Here is a 22,476-nt window from a genome sequence, read left to right as displayed (position 1 = left end):
CAGTCCCCCCAAAATATGAAATTTTACTTTGTTGATTCTTGAATCTATGCCATGCTCTCCCTTCATGTTGCACCTGATTTTGCCCCAGGTCTGTCACCACCTTTCTGAATTAGGCAATTTCCTGTCTCTACCAGATCCAATCCACCAGCATCACAGGCAGACCAAGCTTTTGCAAACCAAGTGTGACTGTGACACATACCAGCTTAAAATAAGATTTCCATGGCTCCAATGGTCTACAGATGAAAATCACAGACTTTCTATGACCTAACTGCTCTCTACCATTTCAACCTTCAGCCAAATTATGGAGCTGCTCTTTCTCAGACTCATCCTGCTTTGTCTTACCTGCTCTTACGTGACTTGCTCTTTCTGCCTCGAACACCTATCCCCCTACTTTGCTTCAGAGTCCAGGTTGGGTGTTGTTCCTGCGTGCCCCATAGCACCTTGTGTATACCATAGCATCCTTCATGACTGACTCACCTGTTTCATTAGTTTGTCTGTCTGTCTGCTCCAGTAGACTCCTGCTTTTAGAGTCAGGGGCTGAGTATAATTTTATCATTATGTATGTAGCCATAAAATGCTGATATGACATGTAGAGGGCATGCCATACCTGCATGCTGAACGAGACCATGAATGATTTGAATGTATTCATTAGTGGAAAAGAAGGTTTGATTTTATTCTTGTCCTTACCCATAAGTACTATCTCCATTGGACCCAGACTTTCCCATTTCCTAAGATTATATGATTTTAGGGCAATTTGTCTGAAATCCATCCTGTCTCTTAATTTTTTCTCTATAAGGTGGATATGGCACACACTTAAAATACTTAAATTATGTTTTTGGGTTAATGGCCTTGGAGATCTATAAGGGCTCAAGAAAAAATAAATCTGAATATATGATTTTCCTAATCTATCTAAAGATAAAGAAAATACTGCAGTAGATATTTCAGGGATACTGCATTTGTTGTTAAAAGTCAGCTTAAATTTTAGTTAAAAATGCTATAGTTGATGTCCGGTTTACCTCATTCACATGTTTGGATTTTATCAAATATAAATCTTCATTTATTCTTTGTGACTATAAATAATAGAGTAGGTTCATAAGTACAAGTTCAAATTCTGGCCTTCTGTGACTGAGGATCTGCATATATCTCTTATTCTACAGCACATAGATCCAGACAAAAATGACAAGTTGAATTCTCTCATCCTTTAGATCTTAGCTTAGATGTCACTTCCAATGACATCTGTCTTTGATCACCAGACTGCGCTAGTACCCCTGTATTTTTCCTATCATTTCAGTTTTTAAAACATAAATTATTTCTTTGCTTGAGACATTTCAGAAGCATCAAATGTACTTACATAAAATCCAAATGGTTCTTATGGCCCACAAAGCAAGACATGTTCTGACACCTGCTCACCTTGTGAAGGTATCAGGCTGTCTAATCCTTCAGTCACCTATAGGAAGAACCACACAGCTGCCTCTCCATTAGTTTCAAACATGCCACCCTGTTACTGAAAGATTTTTCCTGAATCTCTTCACCTGTTGGGCTCACACTATCCTTTATGACCAGCTTCAGTGTTACCTTCTCAGGGGGGAGTCTCACCTACTGATTAAATTAAGCACTGTTCACAACCATGGTTCTTTGTCTTTTTAATTGAAGTATATTTGACATACAACATCCTATTAATTTCAGGTGTACATTATAGTGATTTGATATTTTTATATGAAATGATTTCCATGATAAATCTAGGTACCATATGTCACCATACAAAATTGTTACAAAATTATTGAATATATTCCTTATACATTACATTCCCATGTCTTATTTTATAACTGGAGGATTGGACAACTTAGTCTCCTTCACCGATTTTGCCCACCTTCCAGTCACTCCCTACTCTGGTAACCCACAGTTTTTTCCTATGATTCTGTTTCAATTTGTTTTTTAGATTCTACATATAAATGAAATCATTCAGTATTTGTCCTTCTCTGAGATATTTCACTTAGCATAATACAGTCATATATATATATGGAGAGCGAGAGAGAGAGAGAGAGAGAGAGAGAACACAGTATGGAAATTCTTCAAAACATATCTCTTTGAATTGGTGCTTTTGTTTTCTTCGGCTAAATACCCAGAAGTGTAATTACTCGATCTTATGGTAGTTTTAACCTTTGAGGGAACTCCATACTGTTTTCCATAGTGGCTACACCAATTTACATTCCCACCAACAGTGTGCAAGTGTTTTGTTTTCTCTACATCTATGCCAACACTTCTTATTTTTTGTCTTTTTGACAGTTGTCAATCTGACAGGTGTGAGGTAATCTTATGGTTTTGAATGGCATTTCCCTGGTGATTAGTGATGTTAAACATCTTTTGGTGTTCCTGTTGGCTATCTGTAGGTCTTCTTTAGAAAAATTACTATTCAAGTTCTGTACCCATTTTTTTTTTTTTTTTTTTAAAGATTTTATTTATTTATTTGAGAGAGAGAGAGAGAGAGCACATGAGAGGGGGGAGGGTCAGAGGGAGAAGCAGACTCCCTGCTGAGCAGGGAGCCCGATGCGGGACTCGATCCCGGGACTCCAGGATCATGACCTGAGCCGAAGGCAGTCGCTCAACCAACTGAGCCACCCAGGCGCCCTCAAGTTCTGTACCCATTTTTAATTGGGTTGTTTACTTGGTTGTTTTTGATATTAAGGTGTGTAAGTTCTTTGTATATTTTGGATATTAACCCCTCATCGAATATATGATTTGCAAATATCTTCTCCCATTCAATAGGTTGCCCTTTCATTTATCGATGTTGTCCTTCACTGTGCAAAAACTTTGATGTATTCCCAATACATCAACAAAAGTTTTTTTTTTTTAGCTTTTGTTGCCCTTGCCTAAGGAGGTGGGTCCAAAAACATGCTGCTAAGACCAACGTCAAAGAGCTTACTATGTTTCCTTCTAGGAGATTTGTGGTTTCAGGTCTTACATTCAAGTCTTTTAATCCATTTTGAATTTATTTTTGTTTATGGCGTAAGAAAGTGGTCAGGTTTTCCCAACACCATTTTCTGAAAAGACAGTCTTTTCCCTGTTGTATATTCATGCCTTTGTCATAGTTTAATTGATCATAATCGTGTGCATTTATTTCTGGCCTCTCTCTTCTATTCCATTGATTTATGTGTCTGTTTTTGTGCTAGTACCATACTGTTTCAATTACTGTAGCTCTGCAGTGTAGGTTGAAATCAGGGATCATAACACCTCTAACTTTGTTCTCTCTCAGGATTGGTTTGGCTATTTGGGGTCTTTTGAGGTTCCAGATACATTTCAGGATTCTTTGTTGTGATTCTTTGGAAAATGACATTGGTAATATGAAGAGATTACATTGAATCTGTAGTTTGCTTTAGATAGTATGGACATTTTAAAATAATTTTCTTCCAATCCATGAGCATGGTTTATCTGTCCATTTATTTGAGTCATCCTCAATTTCTTTCATCAGTGTCATAGTTTTCAGAATACAGGTTTTTCACTTCCTTTGTTAAATTTACTCCTAGGTAATTTTTTTTCAAAGATTTTATCCATTTATTTTGAGAGAGAGAGAAAGAGAATGAGCTAGGGGGAGGGGTAGAGGGAGAGGAAGAAGCAGACTCCCCGCTGAGCTGGGAGCCCAATGTGGGGCTCGATCCCAGGACCCTGGATCATGACCCAAGCTAAAGGCAGACACTTAACTGACTGAGCCACCCAGGCACCCCCTTAAGTAATTTTTTTTTGATGAAGTTGTAAATATGATTGTTTTCTTAATTTCTCTTTCTTGATAGCTTGTTATAGTGTAGAGAAATGCAACCTATTTCTGTATGTTAATTTTTGTGACTTTTACTGAATTCATTTATTAGTTCTGGTAGTTTTGGTGGACTCTAGGGTTTTCTGTATACAGTATCATGTCATTTGCAAATAGTGACAGTTTAATTCTTTTCCAATTTAGATGCCTTTTTTTTCCTTGACTAATTGCTGTGACTAGGGCTTCCTGTACCATGTTGAATAAAAGTGACGAGTGGGCATTCTTGCCTTTTTCCTGATCATAGAGGAAAAGCTTTTAGTTTTTACCCTTGAATATGATGTTAGCTGTGGGTTTGTCATATATGACCTTTCTTATGTTGAGGTGTGGTTCTTCTATACTCACATTGTTGAATTTTTATCATGTTGATAAATGTCAGATGTTGAATTATGTCAGATGCTTTTTCTGCATCTATTGAGATGATCATATGATTTTTAGCTTTCATTTTTGTTAATGTAGTATATAAGGTTGATTGATTTGCAGATGTTAAAACATCCTTGGCATAAATTCCACATAATCATGGGGTATAATTCTTTTATATTTTTTTTAAGATTTATGTCAGAGTGAGAGTGAGCAGGGGAGGGGTAGAGGGAGAGGGAGATAAGCAGACTCCCCACTGAGCAGGGAGCCCATTGCAGGACTTGATCCCAGGACACCAAGATCATGACCTAAGCCAAAATCAAGAGTTAGACGCTTAACCGACTGAGCCACCCAGGTGCCCCATGGTGTATAGTTCTTTTAATGTAATGCTGAATTTGGTTTTCTAATAGTTTGTTGAGGATTTTTGCATCTATTTTCATCAAGGATATCGGCCTGTAATTTTTTTTTTTTTTTCAATGTCTTTGGTTTTGGTATCAGGGTAATGCTGGCCTTGTAAAAGGAGTTTGGAAGCAGTCCTTCCTCTTCATTTTTTGGAGAGTTTTTTTAATTACTAATTCAGTATCATTATTTGTAATTGGCCTATTCAGATTTTCTGTTTCTTCATAATTCAATCTTGAAAGGTTGTGTTTCTGGGAATTTATCATTTTTTTCTAGGTTATCCTATTTGTTGGTGTATAATTATAGTAGTCTGCTATGATCCTTTATAGTTCTGTGGTATCAGTTTAACTTCTATTTCTGATTTTATTTATATGGGTCCTGTTTTTCTCTTGAAAACTCTGCCTAGAGGCTTATTGTTTTTTTTTTTTTTATATTTTCAAAAAAAAAACCAGCTCTTAGTTGTGCATTGATCTTTTCTATTTTTAAAGTCTTTAATGTATTTCCACTCAGATTATCATTTCCTTCTTCTTCTAAATTTGGAATTTGTTTGTTCATTTTCTACTTCTCTTAGGTGTAAAGCTAGCTAGATGGTTTATTTGGGATTTTACTTGAGGTAGGCCCGTATCACTATAAACTTTCCTCTTAGAACTGCTTTTGCTGTATCCTATAGATTTTGAAAAGCTGTGTTTTCATTTTTATTTTCATTTGTCTCAAGGTATTTCCAACTTTGATTTCTTTATTGACACATTGTTTAGTAGCATGTGCTTTAGGTCTCCACATGTTTTGTTTTTTTCTAGTTATCTTCTTGTGATTGATTTCTAGTTTCACACTATTGTGGTCAGAAAAGATGCTGGATATAATTTTAATCTTCTAGAATTTATTGTAACTTGTTTTGCAGTTTAACATGTGATCTATCCTGGAGAATGTTCAATGTGCACTTCAAAAAAGAAGAAGTGTAGTCTGAAGTTTTTAGATGAAATATTCTCTATATATCTATCTGTTAAGCGCATTTGGTCTAATGTGTTGTTTAAGGCCCATTTTTTCTTATTGATTTTCAGTCTGGATGATCTATTCATTGATGCACGTAGGGTGTTAAAGTCCCCTTACTATTTTGTATTACTGTCAATTTTTGCCTTTATGTCTGCTAAAATTTGCTTTACATATTTACATGCTCATATGTTGGGCGCATAGATATTTACAAATGTTATATTGTCTTCTTGGAGTCACAGTCTTTGTTTTAAGTGTATTTCATCTTATATGAGTACTGCTCCTCCAGCTTTATTTCCATTTGCATGAAATATCTTTTTCCATTCCTTCACTTTCAATCTGCATGTGTTTTTAGATCTAAAGTAAGTCTTTTATAAGCAGCATATAAATAGATCTTGTTTTTATCCATTCAGCCACCCTATGCCTTTTGATTGGATCATTTAGTCTAGTTACATTTAAAATGTATTGATAGGTATATGCTTATTGCTATTTTATTGTTTTCTGATTGTTTTTGTAGTTCTTCTCTGTTTCTTTCTTCTCTTGATCTCTTGTGGTTTGATGGTTTTCTTTATTTTTTTGTAGGTTTTGGGATTTTGGGGTTCTTTTGTAGGTTTGGTTTTGGTTACTGTGAGGTTCACATATACCAACATTATAAATACAGCAGTCTGTTTTAAGGTGATAGTCACTTAATTTCCAGTGCATTCTAAAAGCACTACATTTGTACTCCCCACCCACACACACATTTTATGTTGCTGATGTCATATTTTACGTCTTTTTGGTTTAATTTTCATATGAGATTTTTAAGTGGCTGATCCATTGCCTTTATTATATATTTGCCTTTATTAGTGAGATTTTTTTCTTTCATGTATTTTATTTTTAGTTATGACCTTTTCCACTTAAAGAAGACATTTTAACTTTTCTTGGAAGTCTGGTTTAGTGATGATGAGCTCCTTTAGGTTTTGCTTGTCTGGGAAACTAGGGACCCTGGGGCACACTGTGCTGGGGCTGCCTTAGTGGGATGCCTGGAGCTAGATCTAGACCAAGTGTGACCTGGGGGGGGGGGGTCCCTGGGCATGCCATGCTTGGGACACCTTGGCCAGAGAGTTGAAGCTGGAGTAGGCATGGGCCAGGAATGCCAGGCATGCTGCATCAACACCTACAATTCTTTATCACGAAACGTTATTTCTTTTGTGTCAGTTATCACAATTTGTAAACATATTTATTCGCTTTGCTCAAATTTAAGAACACCTTGAGAGTACTGATCTTAATCTTTCTTTTTAAACCAGTGTATTCTTGCGGCCTAATACAAGGAATGCAGGAGGAAAAAATATTTTGGGATGAATTTGTAAATAGTATTTATCACATTCTATTCATTTTCCTGTCTTTGCCACATATTTTAAGCTTCTCCAGAATAATTATCTCTATTATTTTACCATCCAATAAATAGAATAGCATAGATATCAAATAACTAAATTAATAGGGAGTTATCAAAAATCACACGTATCAAGTAAAATTTTTTCTTTTTGTGTACCTATTATATAAGTCAAATTTTAGCAAGAGCCAGAGGAATAGGAACTATATTGCTTAACATTTTATTATAGAAGCTAATCATATATAACCTATTATTGTGCTTACTATATATTTTTAAACTTTACAAATATAAACTCAATCCTTATAAAGCTACCATAAGATAGTTTTTATGAGTTAAGTTCTATTATTTCCATTTTGGAGAGGAGGAAACTGAGGCAGGGCAAAGTAAAATATCCTGTCTAAGTAGAGGCAGGGAGTCAGTGTAAATGTGGGTTTAAGCAAGGGATTTGAGGTATACTCCAGGGGTTACACTATATAATTGGTTCATTAAGGTAGTGAGATGAGCAAGAGGTAAATACAAGGAGGAAGTGAAGTTCGAGTCCAAGATGACCTGGAAGTTTCTGGTTTGGGTATTCTTTTGACAAAAGAACACAAGATATGAAACAGATTGAAGTTAATGGGTTGAAATCTGGAAAGAGATATTTGAGCAGAAAGTTGTTATAGCAAAATAAGTGATAGTAGCAATTAAAAATTATAATTGCCATATATTAAGTATTTAATATATTCTGAGCAGTCCATATGTTTTTATTATCAATAAAAATTATGACTAGTCATTTATGAATATGGTCTGATTTATTCAGAGAGATAGATAGGAGATTTATATGTCAGAGCCCTTACCAATTGCCATATATATAAAATAGTTGAATTATTGGATTTCATTGAGCTCATGTAGAAAGAGTGTTGGGTGAAAAAGGAAGAAGCCAAGTACAGAATTTGAGGAAGATTTACCCAAGGTATTACCTAGAGAAGAGCAGCCACCAAACCATACTTGAAAGGAGAGAGAGAAACTTTTTTTTAATTGTAAGAATTACTATAATATTCTATTAATTCAAGAAAACTCACCCATATCATGTTTTCTGATTGAAGTTCTGTGTCAAATATGATAGACATGTCATGTAAACTAAGGGCTGACTAGTGCCCATTGGATTGGGTAGATGTCAACAAGACCATTGGTAACCTTAGTCTCAGGGGAATAATCCAGAAAAACTCCGATTTCTCTGGCTTCAGGGCATTCAGGATATAAGAATGTGGAAATATGAAATAGGCTACTTTTATAAAAGAAAAAGTAAAATTGAGTGTAGTTGAAGATAAATCAATGATTGGAAAATTCTCACTTAGTGACCTGTTTTTTGATGAGAGTATGGAACTCTGGTGTAGCTCCAGGCATGGAGAAAGTGGTGGGAATTTGGAAGTGACACTGAAAGGTGTTGAGATGTTTCTCTGTCATGGTTGTTTCTGATCTGAAGCCACCAAAGTTCAAGTTCAAAATTAAAGAAAATTTGTGAAACTTAATTAGTGCCATCTGAAGAGAAACCAGCCAAATGCAGAAAATGTAACAGGTTTTTAGTAATATTTATGCAAATCAACAGGATCAAAAGACAGTGAAGATTTTAAAAAACAAATTTATTGAAGGGCTAAGTTCTACTCGCACATGGATGTGGATAATCATTTATAATAATTTGCTGAACTTGGATACAGATTGTACTAACAGATTTTTCATTTAGAGTAGGTCCTTTTTCAGTTACACCTAATAGACACAGTAATAATTGTAGTATAATAGTTGTTTCACTGTTCAATATGTCATTTGGCAATAAAATTTTAGAGTAGTATACCTTAAGATCATACACAATTAAGATTTTTCTAGTATTTTGCCCAAAGAAATGTATTATGATTCACAAGTGTGAACTACATATATAATTTTAAAATTTCAGGTAGTCTCATTAGCAAAACTAAAAAGAAAGTGAAGTAAATGCTAATAACATATTTATTGCAATATTAACAAACTATTATAATTTTAACATGTAATCAATAAAAATAGTTTAATTGTCTTGAACATCACATGTCTATTTTACACTAAAAGCACTTCTCGATTCATGTTTCAAATAGGGATATCCACATTTCAGATGCTCAATAGCCACATGTGGCTAGTAGCTACCATGTTGGATAGTGAAGATTTAGAAACCATTTTATTGACTAATAAGAAATTCTGATTATCCATAGAGACCATAGAGAAAATAGTGTTTCTAGGTGACAGTAGCTTATCCTTCAAGTCTTACCTCCATGTCATCTCTTTTTGAGACTTTCTCTGAGCATCCTGGTCAAAGCATACCTTCCCATACATATTTACCTAGCATGTGTTATATTGCTCTATAATCATCTGTTGCATTATGTAATATTTACTTTTTCCTTATATAAAATATTGAACTTCACAATGGCAAGAGTTATCTGCATATCTCCAACCCATAGTTAACAAATATTTTTTGACTGCATATTTATTATCAAGTATTGCTTTTTGTGCTCAAGATATACCTGTGGAGAATAAAATCACTGACCTTATAGGGATTACAGTTGTAGAAAATCAATGCCCAGTAAAAAAATGTTGAATTAAAAGAAATTTAGGTTTTAACTTTTGGTGAGTCTCAAAACAATAGGTTAAACTTAAAATGATATTTAACAGGTGATGAATTTGTAAATAGTCTTGCAAATTGATTTAAAGCAAGAACATTTTATAGAGTTTTAGGATGGAAAAAAACTGGCTTGATAGTAGTTCACATGACTGAGTGGTTTTAAATGAATTGACTGAAATAAGGGAAATAGTTTTTCTTTAATATAAGTAGACTTATCTAGCAGTGGTACCAGTTTGTACCACATCTGTACAAATGTTCTGGGGACCAAAACTGAATATTGAGAATTCAGACATTTGCAAGTTTAGAAAATCCAGTGCATGGGATTCAGGATGACAAGGAGATGTTGAAGCTTCTAGAGCAAACCTGGATGACTTTTAGTGTCTGCTGTCTTTAAGAAAATAAGACACTTGATGATGGGAATTTATTGGAGAGGGGGCTTCTTCATTGTATGGGCCAATACTGTGGTTAACCTCCAGGAAGTGTGTTAGGTGGGACTGAAATACTTTCAAGATGATTAAGTAAAAATGGATATGTATCTGTCACAGACTACAGTGATGAGAATATGGGGGACCACTACTTTATAGTATGCTACGTGTTTTACACTACTTTTCTTCATCTTCCCTTTTATTTCTTTTAATTTGGGGGAATGATGCATGATGCTCTTCTGATTTGCATGCTTCTTTGCACCTGTGTATGTCTGTACTTTCTCACAGTGAATTGCATTATGATTTATACTATATTTATCTTTGTAAATATATAGCTACCAAGTTTGAGCTGCTTGGCTGCAGGGATCCTCTCTCATGATTTTGCCAATAACCAGCCCTATTGCTTACATAACTGGGATACTCGGTTAAAGAACTGAATTCTAAAATAGAAATTTAAGTTAACCCAGTATGCTTTTGCTGCTGTAGTATTCTAATTGCTTTCTTAACATCTTCTCTTCCCATCCTGAGTCCAATCAGAATGATTTTTTTAAAACATATATGCTCATATCATGCAGTCCTTAAACCACATTGGTTATCTCCCACCTCTTTCTTTACTCCCCAGCCTTGTCAGCTCCAACCCTTGCTAACCGCTTGCTTGTGCCAAGTATAATCTTCCATATCACCTCTCCACCCCCATCCTAGCATCAGCCTTCAGGGACGCGTAAATCTGCCTTGTGTGGATCTGTTTCTTCTACTATTCATGTTTCCTTCTTTGGGAATAATTATCACAGTTCTACCTTTACATTTAGTTCTCATTATTTGATTAATAGTCTGCCCATTTCATTATAAGTTCCATGAGAAGTGTGCCTGCTTCTGTGTGCAACATTACATCATCATACCTAATGCCTGTAATAAATGGTTAACACACATTTGTTAACCGTATCTAAATTCATGAACAACCAACACATTATAAGTGCCACGTGTCTAGACTAAATCTTTTCTGTCTGCGCTCAGAAGTATCGTCCATATGACAGAAAAGACATATGAGAAAAACCTCTTAAACTATATAATCTCGTGCTTACTTAAGCAGAAAATATTCTTTTTAATACAGGGATTATCTCCATAGACCCTGTAGAGCACTTAATACTTGTTCTACGTAAAGGTTAAATTTTATTTTTTTATATGTGCTCATGTAGTTAGAAATTAATATTCTCCTAAGTCATTGAAATGTTAAATTTTCTAGCCTTCTAAAACACTTCATTTTTCTCAGCTTCAGGCAAGATTGAGAAATAAACTCTATAAGATATTAATATCCTTAATAGGTACTGAACCTGAGGGCTGACACACCTATGGGTTCTTTCATGTTTCAGTTTTACTGAGCACTATACTTGAGTGTTAAAAAGTAAGTTTATCAGTAGCATGAAAGTACGTTTACAATAGAATGTAAGAAATATTTGTTTTATATGTTAAAATAGCATATAAAACAAATATAACCTATAAAAAATCATTATATATTATATATGACAAGATTCATTGTAATTATATGAAGGAAAGAGAATTGGGAATTTTGAAATATTTTGCCTAAATACAGATTTAAATTAAAAGAGCATCTAATTAGGGACACCTGGGTGGCTCAGTTGGTTAAGCATCTGCCTTTGGCTCAGGTCATGATCCCAGGATCCTGGGATCGAGCCCCACATCGGGCTCCCTGCTCATCGGGAAGCCTGCTTCTCCCTCTCCTACTCCCCCCGCTTGTGTTCCCTCTCTCTGTGTCAATTAAAAAAAAAAAAAAAGCATCTAATTATTACATAATATCTTACTCTCTTCATAGCCTCATTCACTTTTATGCCCATTCATTTCTTGTATCCTCTTGCACTCGTTTGGATATTTGTTCCCCCTCAATTCTGCTTCCAATGTGGGTGAGAGATTTCTCATATTCCTGCCCCCACCATCATGATTCTGATACTCACCCTTCCATTCTCTCTACCTGACTTCTCAGGAAGTATTATTTTATCTTTCTGTTGCAATTACTTTTATTTTGGGGGGAACCGTATAAAAAGTTTCATGAAGCTCTATTTATACATGAATCTAAAATGTTATTCATCCATATGTCTTAAAATTTACTGGTGTGTCTTTCTCTGAACTAGCAAATTGTCACTTGAGCTCTTAGCTTGTATCTCAGTTACCTTCTACGGAGCACTAGGCTCATAGTGTTCTAGAAAGTGCAAAGGCTCTGGGGCAGATGGAAGTAGAGGACACTTCATTCCCACCTATTGCATTTTATTTCATTGACCATAGGCAGGTTGTTTCATATGCTTAAGACATCATCAAACAAGAAGACACATACCCCAGAGAATTATCCTGAGGGCCAAATGATAAGTCCTATTTGCAGACCTCCATTTTTCACCTTACTGCCTTTTCTGTCTCTCATTTAATCTTTAGTGCACATGCCTTGCCATATATTTGCTACACCTTCTACTTTGTTACCTAATTTCATTGTTTTGCTTGGGTCTGAGGAGAAATTTTGAGTTCACATTCTTGGTTAGCCAGAGGATAACAATGATAATTTCTCTTTGGCACACAAACAAGTGCCTGCCACTCTACTAATTCTACCTACATTATTCCCCAATCTCTCTAATTTACCCTCGTAACATTTGTCTATAATTATGATATGTGGCTAGGCTCTGTTAGTTTGGGTTACTTGCCCAAAATCACACAGCTAATATGTGAAAAGGTTGGACTTTTATCCAAGGCCATTTTGACAGCAAAGCTATGTATTTGTTTTCAAGGCCCATGCCAGAACATTAGAACAGAAAAGGCATTATTTAATCAAGTGCTTAGATTTTTTTTTTTTTTTTTAGTTTGATTGAGGTAGAGGATGGAATATGTCTCATCTAGTCATTGCTTTTAATTTTTCTGAATTACAGTGATGTCCTTCTTGGCTTTATACTTTTTTATTTTCAAATGTGTGTTTAATGCCAAACTAAAACCTTATATTTTAAATATAAATATTTCAAGTGTCTTTTAAAAAACAGGCTGAGAGTAATGGTCCCTTTGGGCCTGTTAGATCTTCAAGAAAAAAAAGTTGGCTTATGTAATAAAAAGGTAAGTAAAGATAATTCTTTATATATTTTGAACTCCAAAATTCAAGAATACTTTTTTTTTTTAACTTAATTCAAGCACCCATGAAATCTGATGTGTTCCCAATTCAGCTAGCATCACAGTCATCCATAGCCTGAGTGAAGCAGAATCTTTCTTAGTAGTGTGTACTTATTAAAAATACAAAGAGTATATTCAGGTGGTTTAAACCTAAATAATAGCCAGTGAATCTGGTGTCCTTTAGCTTTCTAGTGCCACCATGTGCTTTATTATTTATTATTTTTGATAAATCTCTCTTTGGCTAAGCTGAAAATCTCACCACCTCTCTCTCCAGATAGAATGTGTAAAGACCAAGTTCAGTATTTCATCCTGAAAGTGAGATTCAATTTACTATAGAAAAGCTTTTAATCTTCATATATGGCCTGACATACTGGGTTTTATTTAACAGCAGAGTTTCTTAGACAAGTACAAGGCATTTCTTCAAAGAACCTGACCAAATGCTAAAATCCATTTCCTTCTAAAATTGCAGTTGTTAAATTAGACCTAAAACATTTATAAATGTCACTTTGCCTTTCCAGCAATTAAGGAGTTAAAAAAAAACCCTTTGTGTTGCATAGCTTTGAAATTATTATATTTATCCTGAACTGGCCCTTCAATTTGCTCTAGCAAATACTTTGGAGGTTGCCTTAAAGAGGGAGACATCAGTTCTGAACAGGTGTGGAAAAGGGTTTCTTGATGTATAAAAGTGTCCTATTTCAAAGGCATTTTAGCAATTTTAGCACATCTACTGCTGTGAATTCCCATGCAAGTAGGTGGCCAATTCATTTCCCTTTAAAGAGCAGGAAATCTATAAGTCAAGATCATTGGCCTAATTTCACCATGATGAGGGGCAGTTGGCGATTTACTGAAACTTTCCCTTTCCTGTCTCATTGTTTTAGTGTTGATCCTCCTGATCATCACCATGAGAAGAAGGAAAAAAGAACCTCTCATTTTTGATGAGGAGAGAGATATCAGAGAAAATATCGTGAGATATGATGACGAAGGTGGGGGAGAGGAAGACACAGAAGCTTTCGACATGGCCGCACTAAGAAATCTCAACGTCATCAGAGATACCAAGACTCGGAGGGATGTGACTCCAGAAATTCAGTTCTTGAGTCGACCAACTTTTAAAAGCATCCCAGATAATGTCATTTTTCGGGAATTTATTTGGGAAAGACTGAAAGAAGCTGATGTGGATCCCTGTGCTCCCCCCTATGATTCCTTGCAGACATATGCATTTGAAGGAAATGGCTCAGTGGCTGAATCACTCAGCTCCTTAGATTCCATCAGCTCAAACTCTGATCAGAATTATGACTACCTAAGTGACTGGGGGCCTCGCTTTAAACGACTTGCAGATATGTATGGAACTGGCCAGGAGAGTTTGTACTCATAGCCCCGGAACCTTAATTTGAAACGTACTGAAGAAAAAGTCAAAGCAAAAAACCCCACTCCATACAGAAAACGAGAACTCAATTTACTAGAGAAAATGGTTGTAAATATCTCTCCATTTTTAACTGTTTAGGTTTTCGCCTTGGTGAAGCATATCTTCATTAGACTTATCCAAGGGACTGCACTGACCACAGACTCTGAGCATTTGAAGGCTTTTTGATAAAATGAAATGCTCAGTGGTTTGTGAATAGATAGCAACTCTCAGATACCTGCAAAGCACCTAACCTCAATGAGTAAGTAGTGCCCTGTGTTGTTCGTGAACCAAGTGTGCACTGTAGTGAGAAGAACAGAACACGATGAGTCATTGAAAAGTCCTGGAACTTCTTGCATATCAAAACTTGGGACAAATTTAATTTACAGTGATGCGTTTAGCTTGCTAGATTATAGAATCCAGCAGAATTTCATTGCTGTTGGGTAGCAAATATATTTCATTTAGCAATATATAAATTCTTAGAAAATCCTCCCCAATCCTCCAATACAAGCCAATAAAATTTGGTTTAAGGTGACATAAACCGTTGTTTAGCAAATAAATTATGAAGTGTTCCAAATAAGAAAAAACGTAAATCATTCTTAAAGTTTGCAATCCTTTTGAGATGCTTGTGTAGGTATGAAAAAAGTTGCTGTCTATTCATTGATTTTTATTATCTCTTCTGATTTATACAGGAGACTATCTTTGCTTTTTTTATTTGACACCTGGTGTTCTATTTATTTTGGAGCTCCAATCTCCACTGAATTCAGGTCCATCTGACTGCCTCATAGCATTAAGCTCGTCAGAACATGCTGATTTTTCTCCAGTCTGAGCTACACGAAGGAAATGAAGCATGGAAATGGAGAAAAAAATAGTAGAGCAGTTGAGCCTTGTTGCAGTTCACATCTCAGAGAGGAGCACAGCTACAAGGACATAGAAGTTGTTCATCTGAGCCATTAGAATGTACCAAACAGTGGAATAAAATATTTGTATAATTGAGATTTTTTTTGATGCAAGATTTTTCAAGGTCACAAGTTCTATATGCTCCAAAGAATTTGAGAATTTGTTTTCCCCAGCCTCTTTTGCTGTAAACGTATTGAGTAAAAGACTTTTTTTACTCTATCTTAAACAATGTAATGTTATAAATTTCAAAAATCCATCTTTAAATTCTGATGCAAATTTGTTCCTCAAGAATTAACCAAGCAATGTAGGATTTCTATACTGGTTTAGATGTGCCAAAATGAGGAGAGGAATTTCCAGTGATCACATGTGTTTAAGTTTGAGATGGGCTTCTTAGAATTTTATGACTAAAATATTTCCATCTATCAATCATTTTTTCCTAGAATAGTACTAGTTTAATGTGCATATATTTCAGTAAGAATGGATTTTTTTCTTTCACTTCTCCTTTTAAAAATAATTTATTGTGTTCCTAATAAATCTACAGGTAGTGGACACTGTATAGGAAATTACATTTTAAAAGTGCTTCTTTCTGAAAGACAAACACTGGAATCAGAATATCAGTATTTTGATTACATGAGGAGAAACTAGGAGTCTGTAAACCTACGGTTCATCTTTAAGAAATAAAGTACATGAAAGTGGCCTTCAACTTCATCAAAATAAATAATTCAATAAATCTGATTATCTGCAAACAGCCCTTTCATTTGAATAAAGTTTTGTAAACTCTGTTTCAGGACTAGATAGATATGCTTCTTGCTGGATTAATATACATATATATGAAAAACTTGTAACAGTAAAAGGTTCTGTTCATGACTTTTAGTCACATATGTAAGTTTTTCAAATAAAAAAAAAATGCATAGTACACTTACCGAATTCAATAAAAGCAGAATGTGGTGCAGGAATTATATAGGCGTTAAATCAGCAAGGTGCTGAGAAAACAGTTTTGTAATAATCCCCTTGTTGTCTGCAGGAAGATAAAATAGTTTAGTACATTTGGATTATGATGTCAAAACTGCTGATTGTTGCACATATCACTAAATGGAGGTTTGAATGTATTTTAGAAAAGAAACATCACATCATTCACCTTGTTTTCTCTTGTTTTCAAGTATATATTTTTTCTTGTTTTTTTTTTCATATTTGTGGGTCATAGATTGGGAAAAGAAAAGCTCAAATTTAAATAAAGATTTTAAATTCTTGCATATACCCACTTGCTTTTATGTGTGGACAATTACATCAATAGAGTATAAACTTGATTCAGTGGTATGTTTTAAAAACACTTGAGATGGCTGAAAGAATGTCCCTAATTTAGATGAAATTTATATGAAGTACTCTAGCTAAGCTCACCTGTAATGGAGGTGAATTGGTTATTTTAGTTTGTTTTTTTTTTTTTTTCCTGAAATCTAATGCTATGTATGATTATCTCTGTAGTACTTGGGAGACACACTGGAATAGTTGATTGATAAAATCAATGTTAAACCTAGTTAGGACATTCTCCAAAAACATTTATATAAACACCTATTATCTGGTTACTAAAATTCAGTGATATACTGGAACCAGCTAGAACCAACTCCCAAGAACCAATGACATACATCTCTTCTCAACCCTCCTTCTAGAGAGAGCATTTTGGTGGACTGAAGTTAGCCATGGGTAAAATATCTGGACCACCATGGAAATCAGCAAACACTACCTGTTTTTCCTGGAGAGCCAGTTGTTAAATGTTTACCAACATTTCACTGCTTACATTGCTTTATAAAGGAAACCTCATGATTATAAATATAGTATGAATGAATAGAATATCAAGTAATGACAAGCAAGGAATTTCTACTCTATCCTACTACTAAATATAGATGCACGTGATACTCCCCAGTATGAAGTCCTTGGAGCTACAAGTAGAAAGGAAAGGGTCCACTTCATTGTGGGAAGCAATGGCTTAATAATTTCAGTGGCAGACAGTAGTCTGGGAAACCAATAAATTTAAATATTTTCCATTTGTCCATATGGGGGCACCATTAGAAACTCAAGGTGCACAAAGTAATGCGTATTTTTGACACTTTAATTTCTTAAAGATGTTTGCATTTTACTTGTTACTGTCTATGTCATGGAAATATGCCCAAGCCCCAATTCTGTATTATCACTGCATAATTTTAAGCCAGCATAAAGAATATGAAAACTAAATCTTATCAAGAAAGTGGGCTTTTGCTGATCAAACCTAAATTATCATTCTGGATTCACAGATCAGTTTCTATGTTAAAGCAATACTCTAAGGTCAATTGCAGACCAAAATTAAGGAGACAACAAGAAATGATTACCTCTGTGAAGGCAATGAGTAGATCTTTCTATAAGCAATCAGATGAAGCTGGTAAACTTCTTTGACCTGAAGCTCACCCCCGAGGCTGACCGCAGTGGGGTCAGGTGACTGCAGGATACAGACAGGAAGTGATCGTGTGTAGGTAATGATATCTGCCTTTTCACTCTGCCCTCTGAGAATGTTTTAAATTATTTTAACTTGATGCACAATTACCTTTACTACACTAGATGATGAGCAAGCACTGCCACTTATTCTCGTGTAAAAAGTGTAGTTATATAAGGTGTGAGTGATATTTGTGTTACGGCCCACATGCCCAAAGAACTTCCGTGCGAATAGACTTGTCATTTATATCCAAATATAAAATCTGAGGGAGCTTAAAATAAGTTAAAATATATGGCAAGAGGCAAAAACAATCTAAATATCTTAAAGTTTTTAAGCACTAGCTGTAAAAATCTTCAAACTTTCAATTTTGACATCTATTGACTTACAAACTGTTTTAATTAACCTAATCGGGTTTGTTTGTTTGTTTTAGTTTTAATTTTTTTATTAACATATAATGTATTATTTGTTTCTGGGGTACAGGTCTGTGATTCATCAGAACCTAATTGTTTTTAAAGCTTTATTTACAGTTGCTCTAATTAATGTTGATTATAAGAAAGCTCCAACTTTTGACTCTTTCTGGTCAGGGATGGCTGGAGGCACATACAGTGTATATGACAATTAGTAGAGAAGGAAATTCATTTTCTGTTATTATACAGTTTTTAAAAATTATTAATAATGTATATTATGTGTATATACGATGGTGTATGGAAGTTTCACCGGCAAAACTAATGCAGTAATGTTAGCTAATCATCAACATAACCAAAAGAACAAGGAAAGAGTAATAGCATTTACATTTTGGGTGTAATTGAAATTGTTTCAGAGGACTGGGATAAAGCCTCAAGAAAAATGGGAGTTATTTGACTCTGATTGGGCAGCCATTGTAAAGTACAATTCTAGGGGTAATTTTTCAAGCAAAAACAAGACAGCCAGTGTGTGCGGCATTCTGGTTCTTTTTCGTTGTTATTCTAGTTTGTACAGGCTCAGAGTTAAACTGCAAAAGGTCGTGTGCGTGTGTGTGTACGTGTGTGTGTGTGTGTGTGTGTGTGAGATGGGGAGGCATTGGGAAGTATGTCTGAAGCAAACTGGTCCAAAACTATCTTATTAATGCCATTATATTATTGTCCTTTGCAAATTCTTGATAAGCCGTAAGACTAGGATATCTGATATGGACTGAAGGGAGCAATATTTTATTTGCTTTAAAAACTTAATTTAAGGAGAAGGATTTTGGTATTAAGGGGAAAGCATTTAGCCGAACTATCTAAATAATTGCCTCATTTTATTTTTATTGCGTAGATGTGATCTCGCTGTTCACAGAGACTATGGAGTTTGAATTATTTATTATGGAATGTCACTGAGCTTTGGCCTTGACTATCAGTGTGGTTACTACAAAGTAGCCCTGGTCTGTGGTTATAAAATCTGGGTCAGAAGCCAGTTCTAGCACATTTTTGCTATGCCCTGGATGCCATTCTAATTCTCTGAATCTTTATATCTTCATGATTAAAATTGAGTTAATTACTATCCTGTTGCAGAGGCTTGTGAGCTGATTAAGTGAAAGTGCTGTGTAAACTGTAAAATGCTGTAAAAAATGTAAGGCTTTATTATGGAAAATTATGGAAATTATATAATAAGGTTGATTATATGTATTGTTATATGGTAAACACAGATAATGTCTGTTTTGGGGAGCATGCATTAAGGAAAAAAAAAACATGCAATTAGTATTCTAAATTGGGAAAGAATTTTCAGAAACAATTGGCATAATTGAGTGAAGCCACTACTTAAAAACGATCATTTTTATAAGGTCTTTAAAGGTTGGGGTCTAACTCAAACCAGTTCAGTCATTAATAAGAATTAAGGATATCAGTATGGGCAAGGGATTACAAGTAAAAAACGAGTATTTCCCACCCCTGATGCTAAGTGGAACATGAAGGTCTTTAGCTGATCCCAGCCTCATTACGGAACACAAATATATGGGAGCAGAAGAGATCTGTTTAAGAAGATAATGAATGTAAGGTATGAGATCTTCCAGACATCCAGAGGAAATGGAATGTGGCTCTAGGGAGTTCAAAGTTTTTGTCAGTCATGAGTGGCCTATGTATAACTAATAATTTATACACTTCAAAGTACAATAATATTGACTTAACATGAAAACTATCCTGTACTCTTGTTTTGATGACTTAAAAATACTTCCAGTATCTTACAATAGCTTATTTTAGCCTTTTATAAATGAAGAAGCCATCAGAGATTAAAAAATAATATACATAGGATATTATTGCTTTGTCAGTGACAATCTGCTCATAAAATGAGCATTAATAAACTTTCTACTCAACTTTAGATATTATTGGATTTGAAGCTCATATGAACAAGCATTATAAACAAATACATTAATAGCTATGTAATTACTGAGAATGTTGAAAAGTATAGCATACTCATACTCAAAGGCATTAACTCTTACATTTTTATTGCATTAATTCATGAAATGATGTTAATGGTTTTTATTTTTATAAGCTGTAAAAATGGTATGCTTCACTACTGTTTCATGCTGTATTTTTTGTGAGTAAACACTATTTTTTTAATATCAAGATCTGGCATATACAGTATGCTGAATGTGTGATCAATACTTCAAAAGTAATCAATTTTTTAAAACAGATCAGATCACTATACAGCGGTTGCATTTTACCTGTAATGATTTTAAAGGCAAAAAATAAAAGGAAAAGGAGAAAAGGACTTACTACACAAATTTAATATATATTATGTTTCAAACTGCATATATATATTGAGCATTATATATGAGCATATGCACACACACACAATCTGAGGCTAAATGTTAAATTGAAACTTTTAACATTTTTTAAAGATAATTATGGCTACTAGATGCAATCTCTACAATTAAATTACATGGGAATGCTGAAAAATGCTATTGCACATTTGTTAAGCTGTTCTTCCTATAGATTCCAGAATTTCTTTTTACAAAAGTTAGAGAAATGAGCAATTCATATAAGTAAAATATAGCGTACCTTTCAATGAAACTATTAGTGCATATTTAAGAGTCTCTATTATATTAAAAAGAATTGGATCCTTTTTTTCTGCAATGTTTTTACTCACACAAGAGTCACTTGAATAAATTGACATAAAATAGTTTTTAAAATGCTAATTCAATTAACTACAAAAATCAATCCTGAAAATGTAGTTCCATTTAGCCTTGGAAATGAGACATCAAGTAAAACCTTGAGCTCTGAATGTATGTCAGAACCTGAAGAGAGATTTTTGTTCAACTCAAGCACTGCCTTTCAGGCAGCTAGTGAGCTAGAGTACTAACTATTTGAGATTTTTTTTTTTTTTAGCAAATAAAGGAAAGTACCATTTCATAATTATGCAAGTGAATGGCTGTACACAAAGTGCACAACGAATATGAAGTAATTTGGGAAACCAGGCAGTGATGATATGAGAGCTTGGTTTATTGCCATGATTTCTTGATGTGTGCTTCGCTGTGTTTAAAAATATTAAGAAATTTTTTTGCAAATTAATTTATTGCAGAATAAAATAATTTCCCAAATTCTTGATAAAACACCTGAGACTTGCAATGGCTAGTTCTTTAGTCCTCATTCTCAACTGTGACGGTAATACTTGGCTTCTAATTTGTACCTCCTGACCACTTGGTATAGAAAATGAATTCTGTTGTAATTAAATTTCAATGTTTTCTTCTAAGTGACTGATTTTTATATAAAATCATCTTAATAAAAATGTTCCATTGATATGTCACTTTAAGTTTCAGAAAGATCAAATGTAATATGTGATTTCAATTTTTTCACAAGCCCGTGGACTGCCCAAGGAAGGCACTGTAATACCTTTTTCAATGGCGAAAAATTGAAACTCAGAACAATTAGAACTTATCCGAGAAGACATGTGGAATAAGTGGTAGAGAAGAAAAAAGAAAAAAATATTTTGCTTGTTATATTCTCTATTATCGTAAATTTCCAAAAAAAAAAAAAAAAAATGGTGTTCCGGTTTGGGAGGATAAGAAGACAATTGAAACTCATTTCAAAATCAGGCTCTCTAATCTTAATTAAGCTTTAGTTTCCTTACAAAGAGTATAAGACTTCTTTATTCTTAAAAAAAAAAAAAAAAGGAAATCCTAATTGGGAAAATGACATTAAATTGTATTTTCAAAGTAGCAAGAAAACAAATATTTATACTGTCAGTAATCCCATACTTCAACACTATATTCCAAATCATCACCTATTATCTCTCTGAGGGGGTCCGTTGTCCTAAGAATGTGCAATACCATAACAATGTGGCAAAGTAGATATTCTGAGGGTCACCCTCTCTGTAGATTTCTCTACATTTTACTGCAGTGTTGTCTCTTGGGAGTGTAAGGAAAATCCTGAAAAGTCCTATACTTTTATAAATAGAAAGAAAGAAAAATAAAAATAAAAGCTGAATACCATGAAGATGAATTATAAACATGCAGGGACACTGAAGTTGCCCTGGGACAGCTGTCAACGGAGTGCTGAGCTCGTGGAAGGCAGCCTGGCACCTGCGTTAAGCCAGGACCCGCAGAGGTATTAACATCATTTGAGGCC

At 34.5% G+C, this 22,476-nt stretch overlaps 1 protein-coding gene across 3 annotated transcripts in view; it reads left to right on the top strand.

Annotated features, from left to right (window-relative positions):
- The window catches only part of CDH7 (cadherin 7), a 134,066-nt gene extending 112,434 nt beyond the window's left edge, over positions 1-21,632 (top strand). For 2 of the 3 annotated variants that reach the window (XM_032422647.1, XM_032422648.1), the window contains exon 12: positions 14,012-21,632. In XM_032422647.1, the coding sequence (XP_032278538.1) occupies positions 14,012-14,505 (494 nt within the window). In that variant the 3' untranslated portion in view covers positions 14,506-21,632. The remainder of the gene's footprint in view (positions 1-14,011) is intronic. The other variant, XR_004301604.1, reaches the window with a different exon arrangement.
- The last annotated feature ends 844 nt before the right edge of the window (positions 21,633-22,476 follow it).

The sequence above is a fragment of the Phoca vitulina genome, unplaced genomic scaffold (genome assembly GCF_004348235.1).
Source record: "Phoca vitulina isolate PV1807 unplaced genomic scaffold, GSC_HSeal_1.0 scaffold27, whole genome shotgun sequence".
Lineage (NCBI taxonomy): Eukaryota > Metazoa > Chordata > Mammalia > Carnivora > Phocidae > Phoca > Phoca vitulina.
The sequence above is the reverse complement of the archived record's forward strand: the minus strand, read 5'-3'. Positions and strand labels throughout refer to the sequence as shown.